The sequence below is a fragment of the Lissotriton vulgaris genome, chromosome 1_1 (assembly GCF_964263255.1).
Source record: "Lissotriton vulgaris chromosome 1_1, aLisVul1.2, whole genome shotgun sequence".
Lineage (NCBI taxonomy): Eukaryota > Metazoa > Chordata > Amphibia > Caudata > Salamandridae > Lissotriton > Lissotriton vulgaris.
Window position 1 is genome coordinate 1,766,355,594 of NC_141685.1, and position 21,473 is coordinate 1,766,377,066.

General features: G+C 46.7%; 1 protein-coding gene across 1 annotated transcript in view; it reads right to left on the reverse strand.

The window, feature by feature from the left end:
• Nucleotides 1-21,473, reverse strand: part of NTN4 (netrin 4) — a 541,542-nt gene that overhangs the window by 327,648 nt on the left and 192,421 nt on the right. The window contains exon 3 of the mRNA XM_086919074.1: nucleotides 14,616-14,894. Coding sequence (XP_086775200.1) covers nucleotides 14,616-14,894 — 279 coding nt within the window. The remainder of the gene's footprint in view (nucleotides 1-14,615; nucleotides 14,895-21,473) is intronic.

Below are 21,473 nucleotides of genomic sequence, written 5' to 3' on the forward strand. Positions count from 1 at the left end.
GACAGGAGAGAAAGGCGTGGGGCCAGAAAAGAGCGCAGTTTCGACAATTGGTTAGACGCCTTCAGAATCATGGCGTGCATTATAGTGGAGAGGTTCCCCCATTGCGCGGCTGACTTGTGGCTGTACGAGGCCAATATCCACCTAGCACAGAGGCAGTTCCCGGGGGATGCCTGGCTAGAATACGATAAAGGGTTTAGATTAAAAATGCAGAGGCACCCCGAAATGGAGTGGAATGAGGAGGATGTCTCCGGTTTCATCCACAAGATGCTCACAGCCAAAGACGTTAGGGCCTGGGCCGGAAAAGGCGACCAGCCCTTTCGGAGCTCATACCAAAAAGGGAAGAGTGGTTCTTATCAAAGGCGGTCGAACGGGAGATCATACTCCCCAACCGCAACTAAGGCGATCTGTTGGAGATACGAGGTGGGGGACTGCTCATGGGGCTCGTCTTGTAAGTTTCAACACGCATGCGCTAGCTGCGGGGGCAAGCATGCCACCGCCGCATGCAAAGGTTCCAAACACGAAGCGAAAAGGGAGAAGAGAGAAAAGAGCAAGAAGCATTAGCCCCGACGCGGGGGAAAAGAGGGGACTGGTGGACATTTGCAGGCGCCAGCTGGCCAGATCCCCATTATTACACAACAGCTGCGCAGATTAACAAACAAATACCCGAACAAAGCAGAGGCCAGGTCACTGGTAGAGGGCTTCGAGCAAGGCTTTATTATTCCATTCCATGGCCCGCTCCCCTCGGCAGGGGCGAGCAACCTGAAGTCGGCAAGCCAACACCCCGAAGTGGTTAGCGCCAAGATAGAGAAAGAAGTGAAACTGGGTAGAGTTGAGGGCCCTCTCCCAAAGGAAGTACAAGGAGGCATAGTCATCTCCCCGCTAGGCGTGGTCCCCAAGAAAGAACAAGGTCAATTCAGGCTGATACACCATCTTTCGTTTCCGGAAGGTTCCTCCGTGAACAACGGTATCGACCCCGAAGCTTGCTCAGTGGGCTACGCGTCAGTCGACGACGCAATCGAGCTGGTGAAGGCGACAGGCAGAGGGGCCCTCATGGCGAAAGCCGATATTGAATCCGCATTCCGACTATTGCCGGTCCACCCTTCCAGTTTCCACTTACTGGGCTTCCAATGGGGCGAGGACGTGTTTATTGACAAAGCCATGCCCATGGGATGCGCGATATCGTGCGCATATTTCGAGCAGTTCGCCACTTTCTTAGAATGGGCGCTGCATGACCGGCACCAGGAAGGTGGAAAACTGCACTACTTAGACGATTTCCTGTTCACGGGCCCGGCAGGTTCCGCAGTGTGCGCAAGCGCATTGGCAGCCTTCGAGGAGCTAGCCAGGTCCCTAGGGGTCCCCCTCGCAAAAGAAAAAACCACAGGCCCGACCACAAGTCTCACGTTCCTGGGCATAGAGTTGGACTCTATAGCGGGAACGGCCAGGCTGCCTCCAGGCAAAGTAAAGGAATTTCGCGAGGAAGTATCGAAGCTACGGGGTCGGAACAAGGCCACCCTGAGGGAGATCCAACGAGTGATAGGTAGACTCAACTTCGCGGCTCGGGTAATCCCGCCCGCCAGGGTATTTTCAAGGCGCCTGACAGGGCTAACGGCCGGCGTCACCCACAAGCACCACCACATCAGGCTGAGCGCAGGCGTGAAACAGGACCTGCAGGTGTGGGACGAGTTCCTACAAGATTTCAATGGGGTGCTGATTTGGAGAGCAGGTTGGGTAACGGCCGAACAGATAGCCCTTTACACAGACGCGGCCGGAAGCCTTGGCTTCGGCGCGGTCCTGGGAAACAGCTGGTGCGCCAGCCAGTGGCCAGACGAGTGGCATGCGCATGGGCTCACCAGGAACATCACGTTTCTCGAGCTGTTCCCGATCATTGTGGCACTGACCATTTGGAGCGAAAATATAAAAAACCTTAAACTCACCCTTTGGTCAGATAACATGTGAGTGGTGCAGGCCAATGCGACGGTTAATTAAATTACAGCTGGAAGGGAACCTGGAGCTGAAAGCGCGCCACGTGCCAGGGGCAGAGAACTCAGCAGCAGACGCACTCTCACGGTCCCAAATGAAGCGTTTCAGAGAACTGTTGCCCGAAGCGGACAAGGAGATGACCCCCTTTCCATCGTCCCTCTGGGACCTGGGGGAGTAGACTTATCATGGCTAGTAGGGCAATCACTTACCGCAGAAGCTAACAGAAGATACAGGACATACGCGGGCACAGTAATGAGAGTTGGGGGCCTAAAATCGCTGGAAGACAGGGCAAAGACTCGCACAGCAGTCGAGAAATTCATGCAATGGGCATTCGAGTCGAAAAAAACGAGATCATGGGCCCAGGCGCATTTGTCCGCCATTGCCCATTTTGCGAGGCTTTACACAGGCGAGGACCCCACTACCTCGGCCTATCTAAAGACGGCCTTGAAAGGCTGGAGGAGGGTTGAAGGTAAAAAGAAGGACAACAGGCGTCCCATCGATTTTGCCAAACTGGGGCAGCTCCTTGGAGCCCTCACAGGCTTAATATCGGATAAGTACGAGCTGCTGCTATTTAGGGCGGCTTTCACGACGGCGTTCTTCGGAGCATTCCGCGTCAGCGAATTGGTAGCCCCCAGCAGGTCGGGCCCGGCGCAGCAATGCCTGCAGGCAAGAGACATTAAACCAATGGAGAGGGCAGTGGAGTTAACGCTGAGGCAGTCCAAAACGGACAGGGCAAGGAAGGGGACGACGATACGTCTCCATTGCATCCCAGAGTCGGGGCTCTGCGCGGTATGCTGGTTGTTCAGGTACATGGGGGCTCGACCAGCTGGTGATGGCACTCTCTTCATACATAAGGACGGGAGGAACCTGAGTAAGTTCCAGTTTACAGCCATAATGCGCCAAGGCCTTGGTAAAGCCGGGTATTGCGCGGCTTCGTTTGCCTCTCACTCTTTCAGGATCGGCGCAGCAACCTCGGCATCGCAGCTTGGCATGCCAGAGGACAGGATCCAGGCAGTGGGCAGATGGCGCTCCAGGGCGTACAAGTTGTACATACGCCCTCACCTCGTATAAAAAAAAAAAAAAAAAAAGGAAGACAAAAGAGAGAGAAAGCCCCGAAGGGGGGGGGGGAAGGGAGAGGGAGTTGCCTTGGGATGCCGCACGGCAGGGTGACAACACACCCCCCCGCCCTCTCTTAAATACACACGGTGCGCAGTAAAAGCCACCTAACAGAATGCTTTCTCTCGACAGGGGGACGCCCGCAGCTGGTCTGGGCGGTGGGGCACTCATTCGTGTCCCGGATGGAGTCTTGGTGGCGGCAGGGGGGCCGCAGCTTAAACAGGCCCAAAGCGACGTACATCCGGTGGATAGGGCAGCCACGTATGAGATGGGAGCAGCTACTGCCGACGCTGGACGGCCTCATGGCAGATTCGGCCTGGTTGCCCGACGTCCTGATCATCCACCTCGGGGGCAATGACCTGACCCGGCTAGGGCGAAAAGCAGTCGGGCAAGCCATCCAAAGGGATCTCACCAAGACAGCTGCGTGGCTGGGACCCACAACGGTGGTCTGGTCCGAAATGATCAGCAGGAAACATTGGAGAGTTGCCGATTCCAACAAGGCCGTCAACAACGCAAGAAGGAAGCTAAACGTGGCAATGCACAAGTTCTGCCTCGCCAATGGCCTGGAATCAATTCGGCATGGCCTCATCCACCCGGGCCGCCCAGAACTCTATGGGCAAGACGGGGTACACCTATCCGAAAAGGGGATGAAGGTGTTTTGGGATAACTTGTGGGGTGCAATGTCACTCGCAGGTTGCAACAAAAAAAAAAACTAAAAAAAAGAAAAAGGGAAAGATGGAGAAAGGTGGGAGCCACGAACCAGGTGCAGGGGGGGAGCCGCAGTGAGACGTGGGCCTCCCTGCGGCGTGGCGTAAATCCTACACTGGTGGGCTAAGAAAACACACCGGCGGGCGGTGTGTAAGAGGATGGCCACTCACTTTTGAATGCCGCACGGCAGGGTGACGTGGCGGCATAAAGGAGGGGAGTAACAGGAGGAGACGGCACTCGCGGCCCAGACCCGGCCGGACGGCAGGGCGCAATTTGGTAGCGAGCTGGGGACCTAACTCCCGACTGGAAAGCTCCCCTCCGCAACACGCAAAGGGCGTGGTCAACCAACCACTGGAGCACCAATAGACTGGCAACAAACTGGTTTGGGTACAAGCCCCATTTTCGAACTAAGGAGGGCACAAAGAGACTGACACCCGCTATCACAAGAGGGTGTCATAATGTGTAATATGCCAATTATGATTGATAATTATGATTGATGAATAATGTTCGTAAATGGAAGATTGCTTGAAACCAGTTTGTGTTATTAATATGTCTTTGGTTATTAATAAACTGCGGCCAACAACGACCACTAATGAGACCAGGTTTTGTTGGCTGACATTATTTCCCACCTTTGGCAACAGCAGAATGCGGGGGCCGGTAAGTATGGAGACTGGGGTCTCCGCTGAATAGGCACATGCGAGGGTTATTGCAGAGGCCGCCGCCATAACCCTCGTGGTGCCACCAGCGGGTGTAAACTGGTTCTGGGTGCTTCGATGCGCACAGGAACCAGCGGAAGCGGGGTGCGCACCAGCCACCCGACCGGAAGTGACCTGTTGACCTGAGCGCCCCCAAAGGGCGCCCAATGGTCAACCTGGCTTTGTTTGAACCCCCCAATCAGGGGGACTCACCGGAGACCTGCATGGAGGGCTCAAGAGGATTTAAGCGACGCCGCCCTCCCAGCAGAAGCACATCGCATTCAAGGAGCTGGGAGAACGGCGCGACAGCAGCAACGACTGAAGCCCACCCACCCACACCTAAGGAACAGCAAAAGTCGCAGTGCTGGATAAGGGAAAGGGTGTTAGCGGAAATCCTACACTGGTTGGCTAAGAAAACACACCGGCGGGCGGTGTGTAAGAGGATGGCCACTCACTTTTGAATGCCGCACGGCAGGGTGACGTGGCGGCATAAAGGAGGGGAGTAACAGGAGGAGACGGCACTCGCGGCCCAGACCCGGCCGGACGGCAGGGCGCAATTTGGTAGCGAGCTGGGGACCTAACTCCCGACTGGAAAGCTCCCCTCCGCAACACGCAAAGGGCGTGGTCAACCAACCACTGGAGCACCAATAGACTGGCAACAAACTGGTTTGGGTACAAGCCCCATTTTCGAACTAAGGAGGGCACAAAGAGACTGACACCCGCTATCACAAGAGGGTTTCATAATGTGTAATATGCCAATTATGATTGATAATTATGATTGATGAATAATGTTCGTAAATGGAAGATTGCTTGAAACCAGTTTGTGTTATTAATATGTCTTTGGTTATTAATAAACTGCGGCCAACAACGACCACTAATGAGACCAGGTTTTGTTGGCTGACATTATTTCCCACCTTTGGCAACAGCAGAATGCGGGGGCCGGTAAGTATGGAGACTGGGGTCTCCGCTGAATAGGCACATGCGAGGGTTATTGCAGAGGCCGCCGCACCCGCCCGAAGGGTGGGGGAGGCTCGAAGGCCGGCGCCATAACCCTCGTGGTGCCACCAGCGGGTGTAAACTGGTTCTGGGCGCTTCGATGCGCACAGGAACCAGCGGAAGCGGGGTGCGCACCAGCCACCCGACCGGAAGTGACCTGTTGACCTGAGCGCCCCCAAAGGGCGCCCAATGGTCAACCTGCCTTTGTTTGAACCCCCCAATCAGGGGGACTCACCTGAGACCTGCATGGAGGGCTCAAGAGGATTTAAGCGACGCCGCCCTCCCAGCAGAAGCACATCGCATTCAAGGAGCTGGGAGAACGGCGCGACAGCAGCAACGACTGAAGCCCACCCACCCACACCTAAGGAACAGCAAAAGTCGCAGTGCTGGATAAGGGAAAGGGTGTTAGCGGAAATCCTACACTGGTTGGCTAAGAAAACACACCGGCGGGCGGTGTGTAAGAGGATGGCCACTCACTTTTGAATGCCGCACGGCAGGGTGACGTGGCGGCATAAAGGAGGGGAGTAACAGGAGGAGACGGCACTTGCGGCCCAGACCCGGCCGGATGGCAGGGCGCAATTTGGTAGCGAGCTGGGGACCTAACTCCCGACTGGAAAGCTCCCCTCTGCAACACGCAAAGGGCGTGGTCAACCAACCACTGGAGCACCAATAGACTGGCAACAAACTGGTTTGGGTACAAGCCCCATTTTCGAACTAAGGAGGGCACAAAGAGACTGACACCCGCTATCACAAGAGGGTGTCATAATGTGTAATATGCCAATTATGATTGATAATTATGATTGATGAATAATGTTCGTAAATGGAAGATTGCTTGAAACCAGTTTGTGTTATTAATATGTCTTTGGTTATTAATAAACTGCGGCCAACAACGACCACTAATGAGACCAGGTTTTGTTGGCTGACATTATTTCCCACCTTTGGCAACAGCAGAATGCGGGGGCCGGTAAGTATGGAGACTGGGGTCTCCGCTGAATAGGCACATGCGAGGGTTATGAACAGGAGCAGCCCCCGCCGCCCCACTTGGGGCGCACTCAGTTTCAGATCCGGCACAATGCAGCTTTGCCCACAGCGCACACACCAAAAGTGCACCGTTGAAGAATTTCACAAGAAAAACATCTGTGCACGACCATCTTTCACCTGTGCTACCTGGGAAAGAATGAATCAATCAAGAGACTCTGGACTTTGATGTGCGCACGTTTGCACAGCCACAAGCTGAAGAAAAAAACGTTGTTCTGCGGAGAGCTCTTTTACAACATTCGACTCATCCATTTACTTTTCACATGATGCACCTGAAACTTAAAGCGTGGACTTCATAGCACAGAAAGAAAACAGACGATTTGACTTTGTTTGTTCGCACCAACTGAGATGTACAATTGAAATGGCGCTCTAATTTGGGACCACATTTCTGCATCAAGGTCAGCCACTTGTGTGTGTTGTACACAACATACATTCTTTGCCAGCACACCAAATATACCACCCTCAAGCCAGTTATAAAGGTGCCAGGGACAATTGTGGCATTCAGGTGTTTCTGAGGGAGCAGCTGGATTAGCTGCAATTCAAGCAGCTGCTGTGTGTTGGGCTCCTTTAAGTACAAATTAAATAGTCCTATCCCATGGGGACCATTCAGTCTAGGTAGCATTATTAACCTTATACAGCTACATTAACCTCCTTTAGGCTCCCACACATGAGATACAATCTCTCCAAAGAGTGCCAGAATGACTGATTAAGAGAATAAGCAACCTGACGCACACCATCTAATGGCAGTATTGGATTTTAATAATGATAGAGTGCAGTGGGGATCCTACCAGTCATACATAAACTAATCCATTTTCCATAGAAGAACAACAGAACCATTGAATAAAGATTGGTGGAAGCATGAGAGTCATAAAAAAATTAAAATGACCCCCACGGTGGGGCAGGGTCTGGGGGGGATCAATATTTAATTAATTTTTTGAGGAGGGGGTGTGTCTGGGGACCCTCCCCAGGTTGATATTGGCATGCCTTTTTTATCAAAGGGGAGGGGGGCGCGTATCCCCAATCCTCTAAGGGCTCAGGGGACTCCATCACCGGAGCTGAAACTTAAGAGTACAGGGACAAGAGGGCGTGGTCCCTCTCCCTGAGCCTGCAAAGGCACCCTCAGCCAAAACATTATTATAAAAGTCTCTTAAGGCTCTGGGGAACCGATCCCTGAGGCAGGCTCTTCCTTATTGTCCCGGAAAGCCACTCCTGGGACACCGTTTCCCTACCCACGAGAGTGCAGGCAGGGAAAACAATGTCTGCTCCCATTAGCTAACATACTGTCTTGTGAGTGCCTCAGGTGGGCACTGGGGAACCCACCTAAGGCCCCGAGGGTTAGGATGGGGAAAGAGCACAGCTAATTACCCCGCATTTTACATCACTCATGACATGTTCTATAACATCATTGATAATATAACTGCCTCATCTGAAATGGCTTCATTGATGACAACACTGTGCATGGCGGGGACAAGAGTTATAGTTACTTTGCGGCACAAGATACTGTTATTAGACATAATTATAACTAGTGAATTTCAAAATTTATTTTAGTTTAAAACAATAGACTGTCACTGAAATTTTCACCTAACTGTAAAGTTACTTTAGCCTTTGGTTTTTTCAGTGAATATGTATAATATGTTATAAAAGAGTGCCCACAGGATGCCCTTGTGAACTGTTTATATGTGAGTAAGGGAATCTGCCTCCCTGCAGACATTTTAAACAAAATGTCCCCCAGATAGGGTATAAACTCATTATTATGCATGTGGCATCCTTAGTGACATCATACATACTTATGTATGTGCATGGGATGGATTACCTAGCCTCTCCCAGGTCTAGCCAAGGATCAAGCTAGTGGCCAGGGCAGCAGGAGGGGCTTACAAAAGCTATTGTTGACCCTATTTCCTCCCTAGCCACACCCACCAACTCAATCAACTGTTGTTCCTGTTGTTGGGCGGGAGGTGGGAGAAAAGGTGGGAGAATTTGTAATTCCTAAAAATATAGGCTTGTGGTATTTTCTTACAGAGCCCCGGGTGATACCTGTGACAAAAACACAAGTAGTTTAAATCTGCATTTTGCTTGCAGTTGCTTTCCAAGTTTCCAAAATGCACTGCATTCAGTATATTGCCTGTGGGCACCATGAACCCATTCATGTCTAGTACCCTCACACTCAGGCGTTGCAGAACAAAGTTAGTCAACACGCTTCTGCAGTGATATGTGTCAGTGCGATGGGGCAGGAGGGGATTTGAAAAGACAATTGCTAAAAATCTGAAAAGTGATGTGTTCATCAGGCTGTAGCCAGTGAGGGCAAGGTAGGCCTGGCCTGCACAAAAAGATCTTTAAGCCATACAGAATTAGAAAATATTTAGTTTGTATACTTTCTATGTAGTCATGAGATTGATATCTGTGTTCAAATGGCCTCTGCACTATAAACTGTAATTCTGCCACATTTTGGTGATTTGAACTAATATTTTGTAATTGTGCAGACTACTTTTCCTATGAAAACCTAAACAAATTGGGTATAACCAGTCTTCAGTTAATCAGGACAACATTTCCCTCATTAACATTCTCGGATTTATGCTTGCCCGTTTGAGAAATGCTATAACAGACTGAGTGCTCATTAATGTATTTAGCGGCGGAGAGTTTTGGCTCACACTCCTCCAGTCCCTGCACGTAAGCGTGCTACTGTTCGAGCAATCTTTTTTTCCGCATGACACTAAGCACTTTTGTTTCCATCGTCTTTACTGACACTAAGCACTTTTGTTTCCATCGCCTTTGCTACTTATGCACTTTAGACCAAGGGGTCTCTCCTTATGGGGGGCAACTGTTCTGTGGTTATTTTCTGTGGTCATGCCAGGGTCCTAGCCTCGTGCAAAAATCACCTCTGCACTAAATGAAGCACTTTTTTTCTTGTTCCCATCACTTATGCACTTTTTTACTAGGGGTTCTTTGCACACGTGGGGTGATGTTTGGGAACTACTTCCTGGGGGGTTTGAGCCAGTAGTGGCTTGCACAGGTAAGAGCGGTGAGGTGGGGTGGGTGTGGGTGGTTGAAGTCGACAGACAACGATATAAGTAATATTAAATTAATTAATTAATAAAACCACTTTCTTTGCGCTTGCCGCATCGCTGACGTGGCGATGTGGCGATGTGGCGAGCACAAAGTAAATGGGGCTATTTATTTATTTAATATTACTTATCCCGTCGTCTGTCGACTTCTACTACCCCCTACCCCGCCCCACCTCACAGCCTCACCACTCTTACCTGTGCGAGCCGCTACTGGTTTTAGCCCTGTTCGAAACTCCCCTCTGCACTGTAATTAGCACTTTATCTCTGCTGCTTCCGCTACTGGCACATGTTAGTTTAAGCAGCTCCTGGTGTACATGAGGTGCTGCACTGTGTATAGTCTACTTTAGATACTTGGTCCAGTATTGCAATGAATTTGTGATTTTTTGGATCTAGTAGTCCTATGGTCTCTCACAAGCACTTTAACCCTCCTACTCGTAACAGCTGTCTGTAATACATCAGGCATTTTGTCTCTAACTTTTTTAAGCCTATTCCCCTGAGCCAAAGTGGTTTTTAAATATGATTTTTATTTCCCCTTTTCTGTTTGTAAGGATCCACAGTTGCTAAACACCAATTTTAATGTAATATGTATCTAAGGTGTTTAGTTTGAGCAAACTAGCACATTGTTATCCATTTTACTATCGCACTGACACAACTTGTTATGGTTTTTATTAACTGAATGAACAAAATTGACTATGTAACTATAAAAACCCAAACAAATTGGGTATAACCAGTCTTCAGTTAATCAGGATATTTCTTTCATTAACATTCTAGGATTTATGCTTGCCTGTTTGAGAAATTTTACAACATATTGAGTAAATTTGTTGAAAAAAATGAAACTATCCCCACATTTGTCATTGTTTGTTCAAGCTGCAGTGATATATTTGTGCAAGGTTTGCCTTAATTCATAACTCTGAATGTGTCTAAAAACACAGTTTGTATGGGAACACAAAGAGGACCATGTGTTTAAACAACGTATTGCAGGCTTATTTGGAAAAATCTCCGACACAGAGTTGCACAAACACTCGTGAAGTGAAATGGTTACAAATACCATTATAATGACAATGTTATGTACAGAGTACATATATTAACCTTCTGTCTATTCCTAAACAGTAACCTTACCCGATGCCTAAATCTAATTCTTCTAACCCGGGTTGGAATCCTAAAGCTTACCCTAACCTTGACCTAACATGTAGTCTGATGTAGTACATTCATATTAGGTTTTACATCTAACATTAGACATCACCCTTACACTAAATCTAAACCTAAACATACCCCATAAGTAATCCAATAGTTAACCTAGAGGTGTAACTATCAATGCTTCAGAAGATGCATTGATGTGGGGGCTCAGGAGAGTGAGGAGCCTCTGCACTCCAATTAAGGCTATATTCTAATATCCAACAGTGGGGAACACATTTTTAATATTTGTGTTACGCCTATGGCACCCCTTGGTATGGCATTGCCCTAGCCCTACCCCTTAACCTAAATATATCAGTATCCCATCCTCTAACCCTAAATCTAAAGCCAAGCCTACCCACTCCCATAGCCCTAAGTCTAATCCTAAACCTAACCCTACCACTGACATAAACCTAACAGTCCCCTTTACTGGCACTTACGCTTGTGCTTGCCTCAATTGAGGGTGTGGTACTCTTAGTAGTGGCATCTATGTAATGGTACTTCAATGTAGTGGTTTCTCAGTAGTGGCAGAGTGCTATTCCAGTGAATATAAAACAATCTCTGTAGCTTTCCCACATTGTGTGTCAACAGCTCCTTTTCACTAGTTTTCTATATTTTATTCATCCACATGTTTAACACACTCATTTCTTTGTGTGATAGTTAGTGAGAAGTTGTTTTCTCTCTATATAATCTTCCTCTTAAACCTACCGATTTTCTATTGTGTCTGTGGGTGAAGGCTAGAATTAACTTGGGGGACCTTTTTAATTCCTTACCTTTGCACCACCAGTTTGCTGTGGTCATGACTGCCTAATATACTAAGTGGTCCAAGGTCCGTTTTTTTTGGAACCTAACACATACAACAAAATTGAGTCCATGTAAGATGTTTTCCCAAGGGAAGGCTTCCTGGAATACCTAGGGGCATATCAGCAAGGGCTGGCGATAATTATCGCTAAGCGGACTTAGCACTAGGATAATTATCGCCTGCCAACTCTGAATTTTATCATGGAGATAGCGTGCTGTCAGCAACGCTTATCTCCAAAGCGATAAAATTCATAGCGCAAGCTGCCAACTGTGCGATTATCACTGGAAATCCAGCAATAATCGCACAAGTTTTGGCGATAGCTTGCTGATAGGGCTACACATACTTAGCCATGATATCCACCTTCCAGAGGACATCATGGCTAAGTCAGTTTCACAGCAGGTGAAAGGAAAGTAGCAATAACAGAGGTTTTCGCTACTTTCCTTGTCGCTATGCTTCTTTGCGTGAGACTTGATAATAGTCTCTTAGCGACATTTCTTCCGTTATCCCAGGGAGGAACGCCCACTTTGCATCTCATTAGAGATGCAAAGCTGGGCGTTAGGGAAAGGGCGAAGAAGCATGGATTCACGCGTTAGCGTGTCCTTGCTAATAGGGCGTTAAAATTATCGCCACTTTTTGTCTGAAAACGGACGCTAAAGCTGCGATAATTGTAACTCCGGCCCTTGTTGATATGCCCCTAGAGTTTCTTAAAACAGTGTACAGTTTGTGAGTGCTGATATGACTACATTTCTGGAGTTTACAGGGGTGAAACATCTGAGGAGCTCACTCCACCATCCCCAGACTAATGGACTAGTGGAGCGAATGAAGAAGGTTTTGGGTGAATATATACAGTGGGCACTTATCAATACATGTGATGTAAGAACCATGTGGTGGTTCCATAGCAACACGCCCCACTCAGTGCCAAAACTGAGTTTTGAATGATTGCATGGCAGGAAATCTATATCCAAGCTGTGCCCTCCATGGATACTGAAGTGGTTGAGGGAGAGTGGTTCTGTTCAAGAGTTAGGTTCTACAGTGAGGGCAAGTGATGGAGGTGGCACAAGCCAGGCAATAGTGTTTGATGAAAGAAAGAGAGCAACATTTAAACAGTCCTGGATGTGAGGGGAGAGGTGGGCATAAAAAGTTGCCTATGCAGAAAAAGGCGAGTGCAATAAGCTGACCCAGCTGTGACTGACAAGATATGTGGAGGTGCTGTCTGAGTGGGTAAACGACAGGGAAGTATTTGGCCACTGACTCTCCAGTGGAAGTGCCTCCCATTATTGTTTAAAGGAGTACCTCGATTTTTTCTAAGCTGTTTATTGTTATCTAGAGTTGAATGTAGTGCATTGTCCTTCAATCAGTGTTCAAGTATCATATATTTGGAATGTTAACAACTGAATGGAACCACTGTTGGGGCGTACCAGCAGCTAGTAGACAGCTGGGGGACTCATTCTCACAGACTTTAGGTCGAGTCTACCGCACAGCAAAAACTGTCTGGTAATAAAATACATATTGTGGGTTTACCAGGAACATACTGGAGCTTGCAACCCGCCCATTGCTTACCATAGGTTGGCATTATTATCATCTTATTTGCTTGCTTTCTGTTGGATGTTGTTACTAGATTCTCATGGGTTAATTCCTTGGCTAAACCCGTTCCCACAGCCACCTGAGAGACTATTGTCTTATCCTGCGACCTCTTACATTACTCTTGTGATTAGTGTAATATTTTTGTCCTGCTATATAGCTTATCCTATCTCTCAATGTACAGTACCTGTATGATATCCCGCCTACCTACGAACGCCTGACTCTGTATGCTCTCCGATGTACTAATCTCCTGTGTTTTTTTTGTTATGACCTGCCTTGACCTTGTATTACTTATATGAATCTGTAAAGCGCTCTGATACCCTCACAGGTCATGTTCGCGCTCTATAAAACCTTAAAATAAAATAAAATAAAATAAAAATAACATGTCCATCTTGTGTTAACCCCTCCCCTAGAGCATAGCCTCTTCACCATCACTTTGATTGGCTGGCTTCTATTCTTCCTCTGCTCGCTTGTGGGGAAAAATTGTTTTTTCTTTTTGTTTAAGCTCTCCGTAAGACAGTATGTGTTTTCCAGCTGCTCCCTCGTGTGCTTTTCTCCCCTGCTCCACATTGCTCTCTCTCACCCATGTGCTTCTCTTCCCATCCACACTTGTGTTGCTCTCACTTGTCTGTGTACTTCTCCACTGCGCTCCACGTTGCTTTCTTTCAACGGTGTTCTCCTTCTTTTATTGCATATCCCCTGCCTTGTTTCTTCACCACCCACCTAACATTTTGCTTCACCACCTTATCCCCAGTGTTGCTTCACTTCCCACACCCTCCCCAACTTGTTCCCACAACCCGCTCATCTGTTTAGTTTTTTTTTATAAAAGTGTTTTCAAACAACGTTTTAAAAGAGTGTTCTTGCGCTACTTTTTGTTGTTTATGACTTACCGATCAATCTCGGATCGGTATAGAAAGAAAGGCCTGTGTGATTTTGAAAGCACGTATACATGTTTATTTATATTACAGCAATGTGGCCATTAAACATCCACCATTTGTACTATCTGCTGCGAGGCCTTGGGGAGGTTTTACTTTAGAATGCAGGTTTCTAGCTGTAGAAACAAGTCTTATTGTCAGATACAGGCAACACCTGTGCGCAAATCATTCACCTATATTACAAATGTGGCAAATCAAACACCAAGAAAGTATGCATTGTACATAATAACACACTCGTTCTTTTTGTTAATTCCAATACAGCTGTAACTGAAACTGCCACTCACAGTTTAAAGTTTTAAGTTTACTGCACACAGTGCAATATAATGCAGGCCCTTAAGACTTTTTATGCAAGTTATGAGAAACTATGTTCCAAGGTCAAGTAAAACTGTTCTTCGCTTTACATATGATTAATTAAATAAAATAGCACTCCCTTGGAGTGGAGTACCCTTTGGAGTACCAAATCTAGAATGGTGGTCAAATGTATCTAGCATTTTTCCCTCCACTTCAGACACACGTACAGAATACATACCATGTGCAGCGCCCCTGTTTCGTGGACCTTCCGGAGACCATCGTACTCGACGCAGTGGTCCGCGTGACCGTTACAGAAGCAGCTTCCCTTCACGATGAAATCATATATGGCATAGTGCGCAAAGTGCTGCGGCTTGTCCTCCAGGCGCACGTCCTGACACGGGCAGGTCTGCCGCTTCAGGAGCTGGACGCGCAGGTTGGTGATCTTCAGCTGCTCCTGGGCTTCTTGGCTGTATGGGTCCTCGTGAGAGTATGGCGGAGCCATGGCCCGGTATATGACCTGCAAAGAGGGAGCCTGCCGTTAGTTCAAGACTAAAGGGGCATCTTTTGAGTTATGCTGCCAGGCACAGTTGATTCTTCTGCCTCCAAACACTCAATTATTTATAGGGTTACCAGCATCATGGGGTCACTATTTTTCTTAAGAATTTGTAGAGGTGGCTCATAGATTCTGCGATACCAAGATAGTGTCTAGCATGCCAACTTCATTACCTGCTACAACCCTCTCCATACAATGACACAATGCACACTGGTTCACAAAGTGGCTGGTGGTCACATGACTAAGCATACTCTGGTGTTACAGAGCTAACTGCATGGCCTAGTCTGGTGGCCTACATGGAATGAAACAACCAAACATAAATAAATAAATGGCCACTTATTAGGCATGCAGCTTTAATTGTGTTTTTAAATTAGTTACATTTGGAACTAAGCTATGGACCTGATTCGCCCGGTCATATTGGACGTGCTCAACACCTCCATCTCCTCTAAAGTCGTACCTCCTTCATGGAAATGTGCGATGGTGAGGGCTTTGTTGAAGAAGCCCAATCTTGACCAGTCCAACTTGGCGAATTACCGTCCTGTTTCCTTGCTTCCCTGGTTAAGCAAATTGCTGGAGAGGCACGTAAATAACACCTTGATGAGCTATCTGGAATCAAATAGCCTTCTACGTGCCTCCCAGACAGGGTTTCGCCCTTTACATGGGACTGAAACCGCCCTTCTGGCGGTAACAGAGGAGGCAAGAGCAGTATTAGACCGGGGAGGAAAAGTCGCCATTATCTTATTAGACCTCAGCGCCGCGTTCGACACGGTAAACCATGTCACGCTATTACAACGTCTGGCGGACATGGGCGTGTCGGGCGCGGCCCTGGAATGGCTGACTTCCTTCCTGGCTGACCGCTTTTTCCAGGTTTTCGAGGGCGAGGTGGCGTCACCTAAACACCCACTCAGGTGTGGGGTTCCTCAGGGCTCATCCCTGAGCCCCACCCTGTTTAACACCTACATGGAACCCCTAGACAGGATAGTCCAACCCTTCGGTGTGCGTATTGTCACCTACGCAGACGATACCCAACTGGTGGTCTCGTTAGACCACTCGGAGTGATCGTCCAACACCTTAGGCCCCTGTCTAGAGGCTGTTGCCAGATGGATGCAATCTTCCTGTTTAAAGCTAAATGGGGAGAAGACAGATGTCATGCTATTGGGTAATCCTTCGCCCTCTGTCTTCGCATCCATCTGGCCACCATGTTTAGGCCCACCTCCTGCCCCCAAGCCCCAAATAAAAAGCTTGGGGATCTGGCTTGACACCGCCTTGAACTTCTCAGCCCAGGCCATAAAAACAGCCGCTACCTGTTTTGGATTGATGAGGATGCTGCGGAAGGTGCTCCCTCTGCTTCCATTTCAAGCAAGGAGGATCCTGGTCCAGGCCCTCGTACTATCTCGCCTGGACTATGGGAATGCCCTCTATATGGGAGCCCCATCCTATGTCACCCAGAAGCTCCAAGTCGCCCAAAACAGTGCGGCCCGGCTGCTCTACAATCTCCCTCGCTGGCAGTCAGCAAGGAATGCCCTAAGGGAACTTCACTGGCTCCCCATAGCGGCCAGAGTTCAATTCAAGGCCATGTGTATTCTACACAAAGCCTTCTATCGCCAAGGCCCTGCAATCTTACAGCCCCTGGTCACACCCTATGTTCCACCCCGCGCCCTCCGGTCCGGGACCCTCCAATTGGCCGCCTTGTCCAGAATCAAGAAAGCCCGCTGGGGAGGCCGCTCTTTTTCACACACTGCGGCTAAACTGTGGAATTCTCTTCCTTTACCCCTGCGTGAAACCACTAATCATCTCGCCTTCAGGAAAGATCTGAAAACTCACTTGTATGCTAAACTCTGCTGATCTGCCCGAGCCTGCGTTAACTAAGCTTTCAGTCACAAGCGCTACGAGGCCTCCGGGTAGATAGCGCTATATAAGTGCAATTTTCATTCATTCAATTTTCATTCAACTGATTGGCAATGGGTGTCCTAAAATGCAGCACCCTTCACCTGTCACCGTTGTTGTTGTTGTTTTCTTTGAATTTCTGAGGGGTGTGCATTCTTGATTCCTTTAAGTTGCCTCTGCTATTTATGGAAACATGATATAGTTGCAGTGCATGATTCAGATGCCAACCACCTCAAGCATACACTGTGTCTTGCACATTAGAGCTTCATTTAATTCAACTCGTTCTGCTTATACAGCACTACCTCCACTATCACCTTTCGCAGCCATCACAAACATTTTAGGTCATTTGACTACTAGCAGCATTAGGGTTCATGTGGCACCACTATAAACTATATGTAGACTGTTCCCAAACTATGCCATGCTTGTTAGCTGAGTGGGTGCTTTTTAGCATAAAAGGGATTATTGATTGATTGTAGCTATGTGTATGATTTAAAGACGGAAACCCAAGGCATTACATTAAGATGAAGCAATAGAAACTCCACAGGAAAATCCACACAAGAAAATCCACATGTGACAAGGATCAAAGTACAAACCATATACATTGATTTAAATTTAGGAATCATTACCGCAGGCAAAAAGATGCAAGGTTTAGCAATCAATTCAAATTATGCAAACTGCAAATACATTCAGGGGAAGTGAAAGCTGAGACCTAATCTAGTCAGTAGCCAGAACAGTTTAGGTGTAGCACAAAGAATCAAAAATACACATATCATAAGGACTGCTCAGTATAATTCAAGGGTGGAGAACAGGGAAATATTCTAAGGGCAGAATGCAAAACAGACTGTCATGAAATCTGCTCTCTGAAGGGACCAGGAAGAGACCATGGCTAACCTCGCAAAACATGGGTATTTATAAATATTGTGACAGAGAAATTGTAGAGTCACTGTGGTGTGAGAAAAAACTATACAGCATAACCCAATCGTAAAAGGGAAAACACATTACATGGCAAACGTGACTTTTGCCCTACTTCTAATGAATCAACCTGCGTTAAGTTCTACACAGAAAACACAAATACATTCATTTTAATCACAGTATCTGTGTTGAACCTTTAATTGTATACATTTCAATTTCATCATGAAGAAAGGAACTTCATGAGCATGCGAGAAACATAAAAAGGTTACAGTTCAAAAAGGACCATCAATCTAGCTGAATATAATCCGGGCAGGGGGAGTGAACATCATGTCCCTTTAAACTACATGTGATGGTGCTCTACAACAGTGCTTCCCAAATGTTTTAGAACCACAACCCTATTTTTAGAAAGGCAAACTTGTGCGACCCAAATAGCTTAAATGGAGATGAGGCGTACATTTTTTTTAATGTCACTAGTACATTGTGTGGTGGTGCACTCTTATTTACAAACATCACATTTTCTGTTGAAATGGTCAACACTTTGCACAGGCATACAGTTCTACTGATAAAATTATATTGCATACAAATTATAATGTGTGGAAATCGGATTTTACTGCCTATTTATTATTTTTGCATCCCCAAGTAAAGAGTCTCGGTTTGTTTTAATCCTATTAAAATGTTTGTTTCCATCACACTTCAGAGTTACCAGAAGAGTGTGTTCATATTTGCATGTCTAACTGATCATTGCGTACAGGTTATTTACTAGCATTTACATTTGTTGTGTAGCAGGTATGTAACAATAGCCCTCTCAGCTCCTGGGTGCCACTGACGTAACGAAAACTGAGGGGGCCTCCCTGCACGGTAGGTAGAGGGCCCCCCCTCCGGGCCCCCCGCACCGCGGGGCCTGCAGGGGCCTGTGTTACGCCCCTGCTGGGTGCCCCCTCGGCACCGTGCACCGGTAGCGGCCCTAGCCTGGGAGTTCCTGACTGGGTCTGGAGCGTGGGGGACCCCCTCCATGTACTTTGCAGGGGATCCCCCTCACGTTTTATTACAAAAAACGATATCATACCACCTTTCCTTTCACACACACTGTACCAACAAGATTGTCACATAACCGTGTATACTTTCTCTGATAGCAAAACAGGAGGAGTTTTTAAACACCAATCCCCATGTTAAAAAAAGCAGCAATTTGTCAGAAGACATAACCTGACATTTGGCCTATGTCTTTGCAGCACAGCATATATTGCATGATAAATGCAGAATTTAAAGGCATGAGGCATTTTTATTGTTTGGACTTTTGCCACCCACCAAAAGTCGCCTCAGGACTCACCAGCGAGTTTGGGAAACACTGATCATAAATGAAAATGAAACCACGAGTAGGCCCACTTAGACTAATTTAAGCATGTAAATTATATGCAAACATCTCACCTGCGTCTCATTAATAATGGCAGTTTGAAACATAGAAATATTTTTTTTACATTTCAATTCATCATAGTAATTGCACTATTAAACAACACCCCAGGGTGAGTGTATTGTTCGCTACTGGATGGTTTTCTCGCACAGTAGTAACGTGATCAAAACAAATGACTCCAGTAGCTACAAAACAGGCATTGTCTTCTAAGTCAAAAATGAATTCTCAGAGCCTCTAATGGCTCGGACACTTTTAAAGGACAACCGAGAGGTGCGCGGAGATAGGAATCTCAAGTGTTTTCTTCTTAGCTGATCAAGATGTGTGTTTCAGTGCACTGTGGGAACATCAAGACCAGCTCATGAAAGGCTTGGCATGTTTAAATAATATTGTCTCTCGTTGTCTCTGGAGGAATGCCAAGAACCTGCAGCATAAAGAGCGCTCAGGGAATTGGGCCCAGTCCTAAAATAACAGCGATCAAAATCCCAACTGAAGCCCTGCAGGACCCATGCCCGGAAGGAAGGCTCTGAGGTTACTAGAAATGCTACAAGGAGAGGTTCCCAAAACAATGAAGGTCGCGTTCCACAATAGGGTTTAATATTGTGGATGCCGCGTAGGGCAAGTTCGAAATATAGATTACAATTAGGGTTACCAATTTTCCTTATTTTACCGATTTGTACAGATAAATACAGGCAGAAAAACATCTTCCTGTTTTTATTTTTAAATATAAAAAATACGGGAACTAGGTCTTCTTTTCAGTTATCTTTGATGATACCACTCATGACTGCTAAGCAATAGCAGATAATACTAACACACAAGGGTTTAAAGAAAGAAAAGCATTTTTCTAATGAAGCTTTAAACAGGTGCAGTTGTGCATTGTTCTAACATTTCAAAGTCATGTTAGTGAATTGCTTATGAGTGATGTATCATATTTTGCTTCCTATAACATTAAAACGCATGAGATGTCCAATTACAAGTGTACCTTGATCAGTTAAAATAATATTGGAACTATAATAGTTTCGGATCAATCATGTGACAAAACACAAAATAAATACTGATAAATACAGATAAAAAGAGCACAAAATAATTATGGATAATTAGAGATGGAAATGTCTAAGAAATATATGGAGAGAGTTTCCTGTTTTCTCTTCTAGTTCTGTGCCTCACGTTAGATATCTGTTAATTGTCAAGCAGTATTTATTGGTTGAGTCTAACTCCTTTTGTTTTTCTTACGGTTGAATCCATAAGTAGCATCTCTGAGTCTGAAGGATGTATAGCACTTTGCAAGAGTTCTCTATCCTCCTTTTCAAATCCAATCAAGGTCTGAATATTCTCCCACACCAACTAGAGTGACACAATATATGTTGGCAGGCACTGGAAAGAAGGCGGGATAAGGGAGGAAGGAGTCAGTCAAGGGGGAAGAAAGAACAGCTTTGAGTAAAATAAAAAGTAGAGAGGGCTGTGCAACGTATATGTGTGTATTTTATTGGTCGAGATGAAGAGCTGTGTCATAAATACGTTTTTTTTCCTGTAGACAGGATGCAAAACAGATCTGTGCATTCCCTTTTTAGCAAAATTACCACGTTTGCAGTGCATTCTAACTCTGTCAGATACATTTTAAGGCATTGACAGAGTGGGCAATTACACAGGCCATCCACCTCTCAAGGGGTGTCCTGGGAACGTTAACTTTCTCTCTATTAAATCTCTGTCTATTCTATTCTATTTCTCCCTCTAAACCTGTCTCTCTTTCTGCCTACATGCATCTCCTACTCTCTCCCTCAAGCCAGTGTCATCTTAAGTGTTTTTGGGGTCCCGGGCAAATCATATTTCAACAGTTTTTGTTACCCTATGAAGATTTCACACATAACTCAGTATTATTTAGCATCAATCATGCCGGCTTAAAACAGCAGGACATGTGTAATAAAGAGTACATTTGTTCCATGCGAGGGCCTGCAAAATATGCCTTGCCTGGGACCCTTAAGATCCACAGCTTAGCAAACAGAAACCATCCCCTCTATGAATGCTAAAAAGATGTTGTGCATTGGCTAAACCACAGCAGAGGAGATTTGATAATAGATTGTAGTGGCAAGGGTGTTTGGTATGTGGGTGAGAGCTTTCTTGGTGGGGTGTATTCTAGAAAGCCTGTCTTGTAGGGGTTTTATTGGGTTGTGGATGGAGAGGTGTGACAGTCACTCAAAAGTTATCTCTTGATAGTTTCTGAGATGAAGGGAAGGTTGAGGATGTGACATTACTTTGAGACAAATGAAAAACTGACTCTAGGATTCTTAAGGTGGGCGGAGTTCTTGAAACAGGGGGAGCAGGTGAAGTGAATTGTGACT